Genomic DNA, 15,507 nt, shown 5'->3' with positions numbered 1-15,507 from the left:
ACTGAAGTTTTTAAGTACTGAGGTTCCTTATAAAACTAACCTTTGATGTGAAACACGTAATGCTGTACAGTCCCCTATATCAGCTGATATAATATGCATCAGAATTACTACACTCAAGCATAATCTTTTTTTTCTTTTTCTGGGCTTCCTGAAAGTAAGCCAGTGAGTGCCAGAAGAGTAGGCTGTGTATTTTCTAATAGTAAAATTGGAAACAGGAAAAATGTTGCTTGGAATATTTCTTTTGTAAATTAAGTATTCATCTAGATGGGGAAGATGAAGAGAAGCTTATATAAACTTCAGGTATGGTCACAACGTTACTAACCTTCCAGACTCTCTTCATAGGCAATTATTGGTTCAAAGCAATACTAGCATGAAACATAAGATCATACTAACTAGAAATAGGCTAAGCACTAAATTGGTAGCAACAGAAAACATAATGTAGTAATAAACCATATGGAAAAGTATTTCTAAAAATATTATTTTTCAGTAATTTAGGGAAAAATACCTACACAAATACATCAGGAATACAAACATACTCTTTCTCATTAATCCTGCTACTTCTAACATATTAGAGGTTAAGAAACAACCATTTCCATCCCATCAGGTTTCCTCCTACTGTCTTTCAGGTAAAGGAGGCTTCAAATCCACCAGCGCAAATCCTCCTCTGGAATATTTTGCAGTGCCCAGGCTTTTATTGTGTTTCATTACTTCAAAACAGATAGCCAGACCCTCAGTTTGTAAAATTAGTAAAGTAACATTTAAGCCAATGAAACTATACCAACTCACATCAGTCCAGAATCTATCTGGCTCCTTTTACTATTAATAGACCAGCAACATTGTTTTATATCTTTCTGCTGCAAAACAAAACCTCTTGAAAAAAAAATGTATCTCTAATACCATTATTTATTAACTTTTATCTACCAGAATTGCATAAAGTGGTCTTAAAGATGCAACTAATAGCTATCCATAGCATAAACTCTAGGAAACTATTTTTTTCTAGGCTCTGATGAATTCTTTTCAAATTTCAGGGTTATGTTTGCACTTGCCCTTTCTTATGACAGCTGATTTTGCCTCCCACTGTCTTACAAGTAAAGAAAAAATGAACAACTATTACTGAAAGATGACAGATAAGTTTTGAAATATTGCAAAAGTCTTTCAACTTCCATTCTTTTCTAACCATAATTACTGTCCTCCTCCTGGGACAATGGCTTGATTCTTTTGAAGAAGTACCTCTCAGACTTTGATAGCCTATGAGCAAAAATACTGGGCAAGTACAAGGCCTTGCATGCCATCACAGCTGGCTCCCCCAATTTGACTTCTGCTTTGATTATTTTAATTCACTGTGCTTGCAAGCACTACTTGAAGTCTATCTTATGTCTGTTCTCCCTTTCTTTTATTTATTGTATGCAAGAAGTGTGAAATCTCAAAGGCAAGATCTAAAGTTGTTATTATAGAGAATATTTTGAATTCCTGTATCTTTTAAGTAGAAAGATCCCAGTTTCTCTACGCAGTGCTAGGGGATGAATTTATATAAAATGCTTAAAGCTGCCTTTTGATGTATTATACAAGAATCACCACAATTGAGAATTTGTTCAGAGAGTTAAAATAAGGCACTCAAATGCTACAGGGTTTTACTCATACTATGATGTTATTACACCAAAACATGGTGTAAGAAGTAACATCAAAATAACGAAGTTATGTTTTACTGTTGTCTTTAGGCTTATTTTACAGTTACTTCAGTTAAGTTCACAGTTAACTGCCTTCCTAAATTTAAGGCAATGTTTCTCCTGACTGGAGAAACAGGTATGAACACACTAGGCACATCTCTACTGCTGCTATTTGGTGGTACCTACAAGATCTCTGTCGAGGCTTTAGGCTTTGCTGTGCTAGCATTGTTCAAAGATATATCATGATGAGGTGATGCCTGCACTTGTCCCTTTAACATATGTTGAATCAAGGAGCTGGATGACAACTAATGAATTAGAATTCAGCTGACACAGAATCTCGCATCCTCCTTTCCAAAGGACCAAACAGGCATGAATCTGATGTTTTGATCCAGAAAAACTTGGTAATACAGAAATATGGCCACTTTGAAGTGCATCCCCAGAGAGATTAAATTATCATGATTCTGTCTACTGTGCATAGTGTTCTAGCTATGTCAGCCCAACCAAAAATGTGCTTTATGCAACCAAGGAAACTATATTTAGATCTGAAATTGTATCCAGGTTAGAACTGGATTAGTAACAGCACATTGCCTAACCTCTGAGGTGGAAGCTCTGGGCTGAGCCTTTGCAAAGGTTCCCAGATGGAAATCATGCCCTCAGTGAAACATATAATGTTGTGTAGTAAATGGTGGTTTCTTGGATGTGAATATTCACATATCTATAGAAGGGAAGTACTGTAAGCTGAAATTACTTCAGCTCCCTGGCAATACTGCCAAGTGATTGGTTCAGAAAGTAACTTACAGAGTACCAAGAAAATGCAAAATTTCTCTTCAGAGGGAACATTTCTGCCCTTTTGGGAGCATTGTTAGATTCTAGGATATTTTTCTGTCCTGAATGTGTGACTTCAATAAAAGTAATTTGATGACTCACTGCCTCACTTTTTCCATCTGCAAAACCCGAACAATAATTGCATCTTGTCATAAGCCTTTTGACTTTTTTGAGACCTTTCAATGGAATACACCACCTGCATGCATGTACACAATACTACGGGATCAGTGTGCCACTACTCTCCCTTCCATCTCTTCCCCTCACACCTCAAAGCAGTATAACTTTCAGACATTACCCAGGGATGCCAAAATATCATGGTCATTTTTCAGCTTTGAGTGGACTAAGATATTTTTGTAGAAATAGGTACATTTAGGGGAATTTGAAAAAGAATAAAGATGACTGATTTCTGAGAACCCATGTTTTGCATTAGGTGCAAAGAAGTCACTGTAGATAGGTCAACACTGGTTGGATTGACCTGAAATTCTCTCAGAGAAGTACCTGTAGGAAACAGCGGCATGCAGAAAGGTGTAATGAAACCTAAACCCAGGATTTAAAAAGAACTTTATGAACATTAAGAACTACATTTAGATTCTCCGTTCCTAAGACTGGGAAATTGATAAAATGTCAGAACCCAACTGCGATACTAGAATGTAAAAATCTGTTTTACAGAGAATTTAAAGGGAAAAGACCATGCTGCACTCAGAACTATTACTGCTAGTACAGCACAAATGGGAGAAAAAGCAGGTGTTACAGGGTAAATGACCACAACACATGCCCTGATTGCCGGAACATGCTGCACCAAGCAGGAGTAATGGCATGTGGGAAAGTGGAAGTGGGTAGGGGAGCAGGGGCAATATCTTGCTGAGCCCCCTGATGAGCCTATCTGTCCTGCTTCTGTCTTCACTCAAAAAGAGCTTATGGCTACTCAGATGGCAAAAATGCCAGCTGAGAAAGATCTAGTTCTTCAACTTTTGTGGAGCTGTTCCCATGCAAGCTCCCACTCTATGAAAGTGAAACTGGTTAAAAACTGTGACAATATAAAGCAATGGAAATTGTAGATAGCCACTTAGAACAACAGTGCCTATCTGTAATTCAGTAGTTCCACAATGTGAGCTACCTAATTCTGGTTGTTCATTTCTTTTTCTTGAATTAGACTTAAGAAATTTTGTATATTTGGGAATATCCTCATTTTGCTTAATAAAATCTTGGAACCTCAAAACCTGGATTGGCAGGAAAAAAACAAGAAATGGATGGCAAATTCATGTGAAAACATGTCAATTCACCTATAATCTCCCAGAGTGGACACTCACAAATCTTTTCATTGTTCTTCTGAAAAAGGTACTGAATGCAATGATATACTTGAGGTAGAAAAACAAACGCAGCACTGAGCATTATCAGAACTTTTCACTAGGACTCTGATTACAGTTCTGTTAAAGCAGTTAGTTAATAGTTTATGCAATAAATAAAAGTATCAAAATGTTCAAAGGTGAAAATTTCACATAATCACACTAAAGAAAATGAAATAATCTGAATGTAACCTTTTAAAGCAGATAGCATCTCCCAAAAAGAACTGCACCACACAAAAGGGGAAAACCTGAGTGGGAGAAAACGTGTGTTCACAGTTGGCAGAAATGTTAAAGGTGAAGTGTTTAACGGGATAAGTAATTGCCTTGTAGGGGTTCTGCTTTTGTTTTGGCAGAAAATTATTTATCCAACTTGTTATGGCTTTTCACATGACACTTCCTGTATAAATATTTTGGTTGATGTACTAATCTGGAAAATTTGTATTACTTGGTCTGCAAAATCTAATCAAGAATATCCCAGAAGAGAGGAAAAATGAAGGTCTCTTTTATTACTGGGTTACAGTTATGCCCAGTTTACCTCAAGTGAAGAGTTTTGAAGTTTCCCAGTTAGGACTTCTTTCTCTTTCTCTAGTTGCTTCAGTTCAAACTCAGATTTTCTTTTGAATTCCTCTAGCTGTGTCTGAAGGTCCTAAAATGTAAAATAAATAAATAAATAAGCATGCAATAGCTGAGACAAAACATGCAGCATGAAAAAGAAAGAACATTTCATCTACATTAACGTAGACAATAGAGCAGTTTACACAGTAATACATGCTACTGTATTTTAATGTCACTCATGGATTATTCAATCAAAGAAGTATTAACAGTTTGGTTTGGTTCTTTCTAATATTAGTGTTAGATAATAGAGCTCACATAATCCTAACCTTGTGCTGAAAGCTTCTCTGAGGTGGAAAACCATACAGCATTAGGAACTAGACTGTTTTGCCTTAAGTGGTGTTAGTGTTCAAAAATAATTTAGTATGTAAGAGTCACCCACAAGATCTGAAAAAACATAAATATACATGGACCATATAAATAACCAGATGACTAACTAATGGGCAATTAGTTGAAAATGGAATCAAAGGAAGCACTATCTTATAGCATCCATAAAGAAAACCCCAGTGAGGAAGCAAAAATAAAATAAAATAAATAAATGAAGACTATATTATCACCTTATTGCTGGAAATAGTTTTTGAAAAATCAGTGATAGTACCACATGCAAGACAGTGAAGAGCTTGTAGCAAATGTGAGCAATTGTTTACTGTAGAAAGACTGAGTGAGCAACTTCTAGAAATGTCCGGAAGTAATATATATTACAAGCTTATTAGTGTGCTTGCTCTTCCTCTTTGTGCCAGTTTGCTGACTCAAAAATATTCTACCATATTTTCAGACACCACAAATGGAGGAAACAGATTAAACACAGCAATTTAACACCTCCCCCATCATGTACAGCCCCTTCTCACAGCCTCCCCACCCCCATTTTTACAGCACAATGACTTAAAGAATTCAAGATAACAGTAAAATTACCTAAAACCTAAGAAAGTGATAATAATTAGGAGGATGGCATGATCTTAGGAAACAGAAGCACAGGCAATAGTGAGGTATTCCTTGCAACTCATAATTAAGTAAAGGAGAATACATTAGCATTTCACAGTTTAAAAACCAGATAAATGTTAGGCAGCAATTAAAGGATGGAATCAAACACAGAGACATTAATTTTGCAAGTGAGAAATTAGATTCAGGTTTGCCTGTAAGAAAAGAAGACAATATAATGGGCTTTTTGGTTAAAGCTGAAGTGTCTGCATCACTCCCACTGCAACTCTGCCAACTTCCTTCTCAATATCTTAATTTTTCTATCTGGAAAATAGATCTCAAATAGTTCCCAAACAGATGATATAGGCCTTAATTGCATCAGAGGATATAAATAGCATGAGTAATGAAAAATACTGTAATTTTAATTAAGTTTTACTAACTCAAGATTTTTCCACTAACTTTTTTTACTAGCTCTACTATTTTTTTTACTAGTTCAACCACTTTTCTGATTTAATTAATATGAATCTCTAAGAAGAGGTGGTTATAAGCAATAATATTTATCGCCTATAAGCAATTAATGCCTATTATTATGCCTTTTTTACTAAAGTGTTTGATATTTAAGCTTGATCTGACTCACAGGCAGAGCTTCAGCCTGGCATCATTTTAAGTATACCTGTACAAACTTATTCACATAAAAGAATACACTATATAAAAAGCAAAGTCCTTTTCATAAGGCTTATGTTTGATAATGTAACTGCGTACCATGAAGAACTGCATCTTCAGATACTGATCAAACATGAGCACTTCCACAATTAGATAAAATAATTTACTCACACAGGTTCTTTTTTGAGAAATGAGATTCCATATATGTATAAACTTCAGCAGTTTCATAGGGAGAAATTAATTCTTCTGATGAGCACTTAACACAATTCCTAGTCTCCAAAATCTAGAAGGTACTATGAAGCTCAACATTTGGTGATAGAAGCTGCATGCTTTCTATGACCTCAAAACTTGTCAACCAGCAATTTTATTATTCTCAAGTAAATGTTGAACCCAGAAAGGTACAGCAGCATTAAAACTGGGAAAAATGGTAGCAGTATATTCTTAGCACCAAGAAGGGTCTAAAGAACACTTGTCCAGCAGTGTGATTGTCCAATTCTACAAATTGCTTTAATCAACTTTTCTTCTGTCTAGAAGATGTCTGACAAACACACACGTACATTCGGAGACAAAAACTAAATTCCTCCTTAATTTATTCCCAAATTTGTCAAACCACTTGGGCATGCACTTAGTTATAAGTTTCACTAAGCATTAAAGCATGTGCTTAAAACTAAATATGCATTTCAAGGTTTTCCTCCATCTGAATAAATTTCAGCTCACATTTAGGTTCCTACTGCACAGAAACATTACAGATTGCAAACTTCCCAGAGCCAAATGATCCAGCCACATACAGCAGTTATTGTAAAGTGAAATTCTTTGAAGAATCTCTTAAGCCAATTGCTAATGTATACCAGTAACAAAAATTACAGCTCAGCCACTTAAAACACGTTGAGAAAAGGTATTGCTTAGGCAACCTGTCTGGATCCATGAAAAGATGAGCATTTCTTCTGACTCACTTAAGTAACTTACTTAACTAAAGTTAAATAAGGACATATATGCGTGTATTTGTTTGTAACTAGTCATCATTTCATTGGTAACACCTGCACATTGAAATAATTTACCAACACTTTGCAGAATTATATCCTCTGCCTAAACAATGCAAAATTTTGATGAAATCAATGTATTTGAGTATTTCACAGCAGCAATACATGGAAATTTAAGTCAGAAATTGGAATACACCTAGAATACATTTTTCTTCAGGAGAGACCTTATATTAAACACTCCAACTGACACATGCAAAGCATGCAAGGATAAATGTTGCTAAGAAGGTAGTTTATCACATCAATGATAAATTCACCTTCCTGCCTGTGTAGCTTTTCACAGAAATACATCAGCTTGACTTTTTTTCCCTTTTTTTTTTTTTTTCAGTAAGATCATAGTGAGAAAATCCTTGCATTTTCTGTTAATTCAAAGTGCCTCCAGTAAGTATAATTCAAATGATGTCACTGTGACCAGTAAGATTAAAACCAGATGAATTAGTGCATCTATAAATAGAAGAACACTCTTACTACCTTCTGCATTTTTTTCTTTCAGATTCCATGATGTTTTAGACTGGCTTGATTTCCTTTGTATGCTTCATTACAAGATCTTCCAGCCTTTTTAATAGCTATTCCTTCAGATAAATCTCCTTACGGGACTGACGCTTGTCTTTACAAAGCAAGTTCTCTGTGTCTTTTATTCATCTGCTCTCTTTAAATAGCTACAGTTTCCATAGTCCATAAAACACAGTAGCTATATGACAAAACCAGGGTAGAATTCTGGGGTCACAGTAGTCTATTTTGTAGGGAATATGCTATTTAGGTGGCTATAGTCCATTGAAAAATACTGGTTTTATGTTAGTTAACAATGTAGAACTGTAGCCATTCAGGGCTGTGTGCTCCTTCTGCAGTCTAGGGATGGGGGGGTTTTTTGCTGTTCTGGTTTGAGTTTGGGTGTGTGACTCACTTCCAACCATGCAGGCTTCCTCAAAGACAACCTTAGTTCTGTGAAAAAGCACAAAGGACAATTTGGTTTTTGTTATGTTTCTGATGCTGGGTTGCTGGGTCTAATTTTCCAGAATGCTAGCATAACAGTATTCTAAGAGAACTAAAAATTATAGAAAAGATTTGGAGCTGGACAATTGTTTAAGGGGAGACACTGTACAGAGGAAACTCTCAGGATACATACTTTTCTCATACTGAGTTTATTCCTGATATTATTTCTGCATAGCTTTTCAGAAGAACTGTTTTCTAGATTTAAAAAAAAAAATGAGTATTCCAATTTGACCTCAACAGAGAAAGTCTGCCTTGGACCTTGTTCTCTTTAAGGTTTTGATTACAGAAGAAGTTGAACGCTCTGCCCTGGTCTAGCTCAAGGATGTCAGTAGTTTCTTTGCTGTCACTGCAGCAACTCATGTACTTTAGGTTATGAACACGAGCCAGTGTTCCACTGGATGAGGTCAGAGATCTGGGAATCTTGCAGGATTGACTGCTGTAGAATAACCTAAAAGCCAATAATCCTAAAATAAAAATTACATTGATTTCAGTACTTTTGGCATGCCGTGCTTTTGAATATTTGAGAGCAAACCACCTGTTTATGCTCTTGCACATCTTTAGAGCCACTTTTGTTCTGGCTCTGTTTGGCAGAAGTCATTTTCTGCAGCTGTGTTATTTGATGTTTCAGTTCATCTACTTTAATAGCTTTGCTTTGGGAATTCATTATAGTTTCCGTATCTTCTGTGGTATCAAAATTTACATTTCAAATAGCATAAATAACTTGTGGAATTTCCAATGTGAGTGACTACTAACAAGGGAAATACTTCAGAATTACATTAATGAGGATCTTACCTGCTTTTTGCAGGATTTCCTTCTCTTGAAGTGTATTTCTCTCTTTGACTACACTTAGATCTTCCTCCACTTTTTTTCACTATACCTTTTGATCCTAGAATTTCTTGTTGTGTTCCCTTAAGCTACATTTCCAAATCCTAAAATATACATGACATTACCTCTACATTTATTATATATGTCCTTTTTTTTTTCCATCTGAAATAAACGGTCAATTTCTCTCTTGGTGCAGTTCCATCATATAAATCTTTCACCTACAGAAATGGTTTAAATGCATTTTTTGCTGTTCCATATACTTAAACTGTCTCTGCTGCCAGAACATTTGTAATGTGAAGCTATTCCCTCAGATGTAGGCAGTATTGTAAAGTGAACACACATCTAGAGTTACCATCTAAAAGATGCCTGAGGTTATGAATGTTGAGTAAAACCTCATGGGTTAAAACTAACTTGTATTTATCACTCTCTGTAGTTGAAAACCTAAGGGTAAGCTTGCTCCTTTTACCTCTGGCATATGCCAAAATTCTTCTAAAACTAGACTGAACAGATGAGACTTAATGACTTGTCATCCTCTGTATTCTCTCTTCTGCAGTAATAATTATAAAAGTGCACTAATGTGACACCTTTCATCTAAAGGTCTCAAACTTCTTGGCATACACTAAGGAGAAAACAGAAACTTCATCTTGCTTAAACATCAGTCCTTTTATCTTTCATGCCTTATAATAACTTTTCTTGCTAGTATTTACTAATGATCAGAGGTATTTCTGATTAAAGAAATGCTTCTGTTTCCTAGTCTGCCATTGTCCACAGGATTCTGAAAAAAAAAAATGCAGTATTTAATGGTGGGAACAGAAATAGTCAATTTAGAAAGGAGAAACTTCTACGTTTTTATTTAAACTGGAAAGAAGCAGAAAATAACATTGTGTGTAACTGTTTTCCTTCTTCCAGATTTATCCTAGTCTGAGTCTATCTCTTTAAAGATTCAAGGCAATATGCTCCCGTGGTATGTAAATCAGCCTTATTCCATAGACTTAGAAGATCTGAAATGTACAAGCTGAGCACACGTTCCTGAGAAACTATTTCAGTTTTATCATGCTGATACTGAATTTAGAAATTAAATTGCTAATGACACCACCTTCTTAATTCCAGTTCCTATCACGTTTTACATTATTTATTCCTAAAAGACTGCATTTTTTATATGATAAATCAGAACAGTAAACCATGTACGTACATTTTCATGTCTCCATTCTTCATTTCTCCTGAATGTTACTTCAAGTACCCACACGAAATCAGGATCTTACTTTTCTTCTTCCTCTCTATCACTTTGAAACAGGTATTACACATTTCTCTGACTCAATTTAAAAAAATGGCTTATCTGCATCTCTATCATTCATTATATTCTCTCCACTTTTCTACAGAAGATAGAGATTGTACAGATCTACACACTGAGAGAATGGAGTCTGAATAATGCTGGGGAAGGTGTATTCAATTCACCCTTTGATCTTGTGAAACAAAAAGGCAGTGACTGTATTGAAGGCTGAACTCCCTCAAAGAACATTGTCAGAGAAGAGGCCCAGAACTCTTCACCATCAGCAAAATGATAATGACAGGCAGGATGCGAGGGCAAATGGTGAAATGGGTCAGAGTTGTCTTGAAGGAACACAGCTGACTGAGGTGACCCTGCTCTCTACAGGATTCTGGGGTCCTCTGACTCTAAAGGAGAGAAATCTTTCCCATCAGGAAACAATTACTGTTATTCTGAAATACTCCAAGTCTAAACCTTCAAGGTGTTTTCTTATCTAATATGCAAGATTGCTGTCATAGGGCCGGGGACAGGTCTGGTAGGTGAGTTTATATGATGGGAAGGACCAACAGTATTAGAAGGAAGTGGAACTGTTGAACACAGAGCGTGGCTGGGTGCTTTGGCTTCAGCACAGTTCATCAGTGTCTCCCCCACAGCCTGACCTTATGTACCAAATGCAGCTGGATGGCAGATTGCCTGTGATGTGCCAACCTCTGAAACTGCATCCGACGCATGATGCAACTAAGCAGAAAGGGGCTGCAGAGCTGTGCTGCATATGTACGAGATATGCACCAGCTAGGGTAGACAGGCAAAGGGCGAGGTGAGAACTCACAGTGAAAGTCTCATGGCTCAGCACGTAAAACTTCAGTTTTATGAACTTAACTTCATTAAATGTCACTTGGTACAAGCCCCTGTCACAAGAGTCATACAACACAAGGTGCTTGATTCCTAACCTGCCAGCTCAGGTCTCTTATCTAACCCTGTTCATATCCATACACTGAGCTGTTGGCAACCACAAGAGGAAAGGAGAATGTACTCTCTAAGTACTTACTGCTAGCATTGGCGCCTGCTCGCTGTTCACACTTCTGGGCAGGAAAGGTAAAGCTCTGTTCAGTCAACAGAAAAATTTTACATCACTCCTCCCTCAGCAAATACAAAGTCTAGTGTTCAAAGAGTTCTCCTAATGAGACCTCCTAATCATCTTAACTCTTTCTTTAAAACTCTCAGTACTATATCTCTCCTATTTCACTTCTAATCCTCTAAAACTGCTTTAGTGCTTACAAAGCATTTGACCCAATATGATATTTAAAAGACCTCTCCTCCCTCAAATTTTGAAGAACTGATAATTTTCACTTTTATAGTCAGAGATCACAGACTCATACTCTACCTGTATTCTCTCCTTCAGCTTCTGGGAATGCTTCTTCCTCTCATTTATTTTCTGGCTTTTTTCCTCTAGGTTTGCCTCCAGCTTCTTTACCTGCTGCAGCAAAAAACCCTCCTCAGCCTCTGAGCTCTTCCTTTGCTCCATTTCTCGTTGCTGACATTTCTTCCTTGTTTCTATTACAGATTGCTGCATAGCGTTTTTCAAATCCTCTTTTTCTCTCTCAGAAGAAGCTTGCAGTTTACTTGTTTTCTGAGTGTATTCTTCAGTTGCTCTCTGGTTCTCACTCTTCAGGTTTTCTATCTCATTTATTAGAGCTTGTCCTTTCACACTGTATTTTTCATCTATATTTAAAATTTTATCTAAATTTGCTCTCCTAGATGCTTTGCATTCATTTAACAGTCCATCAGATTCCTGATTTAAATGTAGAAGCTTGTTTTCAAAGTCTGCATTTGTATCTACCGTGTCTGTAGAAAGGACCATTTGTATTTGTTTTCCTTCTGTTCTCGGCTCCCTACCTTCCACCTGCTTCTTGCACAATGTTAACTCTGCCAAGGCTTCTTCCTTTAGCCTCTTGTGTTGTTCTACGGCAATTTCAAGGGCCTGAATATGTTTTCTCAGCAATTGTTCTTCTTCAACTTTGCTTTTACACTGGAGAATTGTTTCCCTTGTCTCAGCAAGAATGTGCTGAATTTCTTCTTCATGAGCCTCTCTCAGAGCTTTTATACTAGCCTCATGTTCATCATTCTTAGTGTTCAGGGCATATATCACCTACAGAACAAGAAAAGTAATAGAAAATTAAAGTATCTGGTAAATGATAGTCAGAAATTCAGTTACTATATTTATCAAGGTATTAAATGCTAAAAGAGAATTACTGCTGCAGTTTAATCTTTTTTTTCTTGTTGTTTCTTTGTGGTGGTGGTGGTTTTTTTTTTTTCTCTAGGAACAGAATAGACAATTACAAACTGCAAAACCTTATAGGGAAGGAAGACAATGCTGTGAGAAACAATATTTTTTTGTCAGAAATTTCCTTTTTTATTCTTGGCAAGTGGTCATTTCATGCCCCTAGTCTGATTTCTGATACAACGGATGGTATAGGGCCCCTTTTCTACCTAACTGACTCTGTATTTGTAGTCCAGTTCACCTAGCCTTCAGAGCAGGAGGACTACCTGCCTCATTGCCTTTAGCATTAGCAAGTGCTGGGGAGCAGCAATAGCAGATCTGTAGAGTGAAACCTGAACTCCTGACATCAAGGTCATGTGGGCCAAAATCATTCTGTGATGTAAATGATAGAAAAGTTTATAAGGAGGATTAAATTTTGCACTCCTGACTCAAACTAAAACACCACTAAAGATGCACTCCTGGAAGCCCCATGCCTGGTAAATTAGCTCAGTCACCATTTCAAGATAGGTATTACTTGACTGCAATCACCTTTTTGCTTGATTCTGAGAAGTGCTCAGGCAATGTTTTTTTTTCTTTCCCCACTTCAGAAACAGCTATCAATCTCAGAAATCAGATTTTAGCAGATTCAAGTGAGCCCCCGATGACAAAAAGCAATTTTTTCAAACAACTGATTTAAAACTTTTGACGTTTTATTTTCTTCTACAAAATGCAGAATAATAATTCTCATGACTATAAGACAAATAACTACCCCAAGCAGGCTTCGTTCATGACTCATGACATATACCAAGGACGTCTCACAGAAGCTGTTTCACAAACAAGCTACTATTGTTTTGAAAAGAAAATGCTATGAGAAAACCACAGTAGACTGAAATGAAGAATTCAGAGTCAAAACTAGTAAGTGTGCCTGTTAAGCTTACAAGACATTTATATATAAATGCAAAGCATAGTAACTGCCTGGAAAAGACACATGCTTGTTTTTTCAGGCCCCCATTTGGCCACATGGGGCCTAATGCAGTTTCTACTGGGCATGGCTATCTAACTCAAGGGGAACAACACAGTATGCATTGACGTATGTGTGGAGGTTTTCCACTTGTTTGGTTGGTTGTGGTTTTTTTTTTTTTTTTAGAGAGAACTTACTGCTCTACAAAACTAGGTTTGGAATCTGTATACAAGTTATGACCCATACTTTCAGTCTGGCCTGAGCCCACAGAGGTTAATCAAAAGATTCCTAGACAATGTTTGAGAAAATAACAGTCTTAAGTACATAAATATATACAGAAGCAAGGTCACAACTAATTCTTTAACTATACTAGAAATCTGCACCTGTAATCTTCAATATTTCCTCGGGGAAAGCCTCAATTGAGACACCAATAGGTGTCTTGACCACAATAAGTGTCACAAATCTGTAGTCTGTGTTTTATAAGCCCCGAGGATGTCTCCAGAATTACTGAATTTGCCTAGTTATGTATAATCATTCTTTGCGCTATCTGTATAACACTGAATTTCAGTCACCCATAAATGAAAGCAAACAAACAAATATATCTTGTGTGTAGTTAACTTCCTCCCTGGCAGTAATGAATTAAGTACAGAAATCTTCAGAAGTCACAAATGTAAAACATGGTCTAGATACATTTCTGGATAAATATGTGACAAGAGAGAGTAACAGCATCATATACCAGAAGACAAGCAGACAAGAAGCCATTGTGTACATTTAGATATACATATATTTTTGGCCCCTAAATTATATGTTGTTAATTCCTCTCTGTTATGTTTAACCATTTTTCCTTGAAACAGAAATAGCTGCAGGATACTGAGCAGGTCCCTTCTCCCCACTAACTAAAATTGTTCTATGAACCTCTCTTAACTGTTCAGGACATAAAAACTACATGGAGAAGATTAGTTTTGCTCATGCGTTTAGAATAACCAGTAGTTAGTTTTGGCAACTTCAGTTAAGTAGGTCAGATGTTGATGATCACATTTCTGTGTTTCATTCCACCTGCAATGCAGAGATGAACACACGGCCTTTGTGACTCAAAGACTTCCACTGTTAATCATGAATTTATCTAGTAAATCAGCACTGCCTGTCTCATATTATGTTGTGTTCAACCTGATGGTGGAATTTGGGTTCCTCTTAAGTCTGACTTAATCACAGAGATTTCCCAAATTCCACCGAGCAGTAGACCATCACCAACATCTTAAGTGAGTTATCTAAAAGAATGGAAGAAACTGGCCTCCCTGCTCTATCTATTATTCCAACACTTCTGTTCAATAGCGACTAGAATCACAATGAAGAATTTTGACTTGAAAATGCATGCCCTTAAATTTAATCTTCAAGCTTGAGTGCTGAAACTGATTCCTCAGTATCTTAACCTTCTTAAGAGATTTAATTTTTAGAGGGCAGCTTCTCTGTACTTTATGAAATTTAATCCCCTTACACATGCCTTTCACACCCTACCGAATATTGCTAGTATATTCCTATTCCAGATACCTCATTTAGGAGACTGGAGTTATGTGAGATGAAACTTTATGCACTGGAAGAAAAAACACTGAAAAATTATTTCAGCATCTGTACTTTGCAAGTGTACATACTGCTAGCTAATGTGGTATAAACCTCTTAACACTTGTGTTGATAAACAACTTTTTTAAAGCAGCTCTAAAATTGATCAGTTTGACAATACAGAATTGATTTCAAATTAAAGGAGTGCTACATTACTCTGAGTTACTAGCCAATGGCTACTGCCTCCTTACAGTTCTCCAAAACTGAATGTATTGAGAAACATTGCACTCATTTTACAGCAACTGAGATTTATATGACAGGTTGGTAGAAATGCTATTACACACATACACTTGAACATAAACAGTGCAGTGAATATGAATACATCTTATTAGTCCTATTTTATCCCCCAAATGCTGTAAATTTAAATCGCATTTACCTTCTCCTCTTTATGGTGATGTAAAATAACAAAAAGGAAAACATTCAACTGCACCTGATCATTGAAGACAAAACTAAAGCATTCAAACCAAAAAAGATTGTTCTGTCTTCCTACAGTAGTGTTAAACACTACTCTTGTAG

At 36.5% G+C, this 15,507-nt stretch overlaps 1 protein-coding gene across 1 annotated transcript in view; it reads right to left on the bottom strand.

The window, feature by feature from the left end:
• FAM184B (family with sequence similarity 184 member B) overlaps positions 1-15,507 on the bottom strand; it is a 39,350-nt gene that overhangs the window by 14,512 nt on the left and 9,331 nt on the right. The window contains 2 exon segments of the mRNA XM_042807897.1: positions 4,374-4,484; positions 11,538-12,302. Of these exon segments, the coding sequence (XP_042663831.1) occupies positions 4,374-4,484; positions 11,538-12,302 (876 nt within the window).

The sequence above is a fragment of the Tyto alba genome, unplaced genomic scaffold (assembly GCF_018691265.1).
Source record: "Tyto alba isolate M040663 unplaced genomic scaffold, T.alba_DEE_v4.0 Super-Scaffold_6, whole genome shotgun sequence".
Classification (NCBI taxonomy): Eukaryota; Metazoa; Chordata; class Aves; order Strigiformes; family Tytonidae; genus Tyto; species Tyto alba.
Note: the sequence above shows the minus strand (reverse complement) of the source record. Positions and strands in the feature narration are given on the sequence as shown.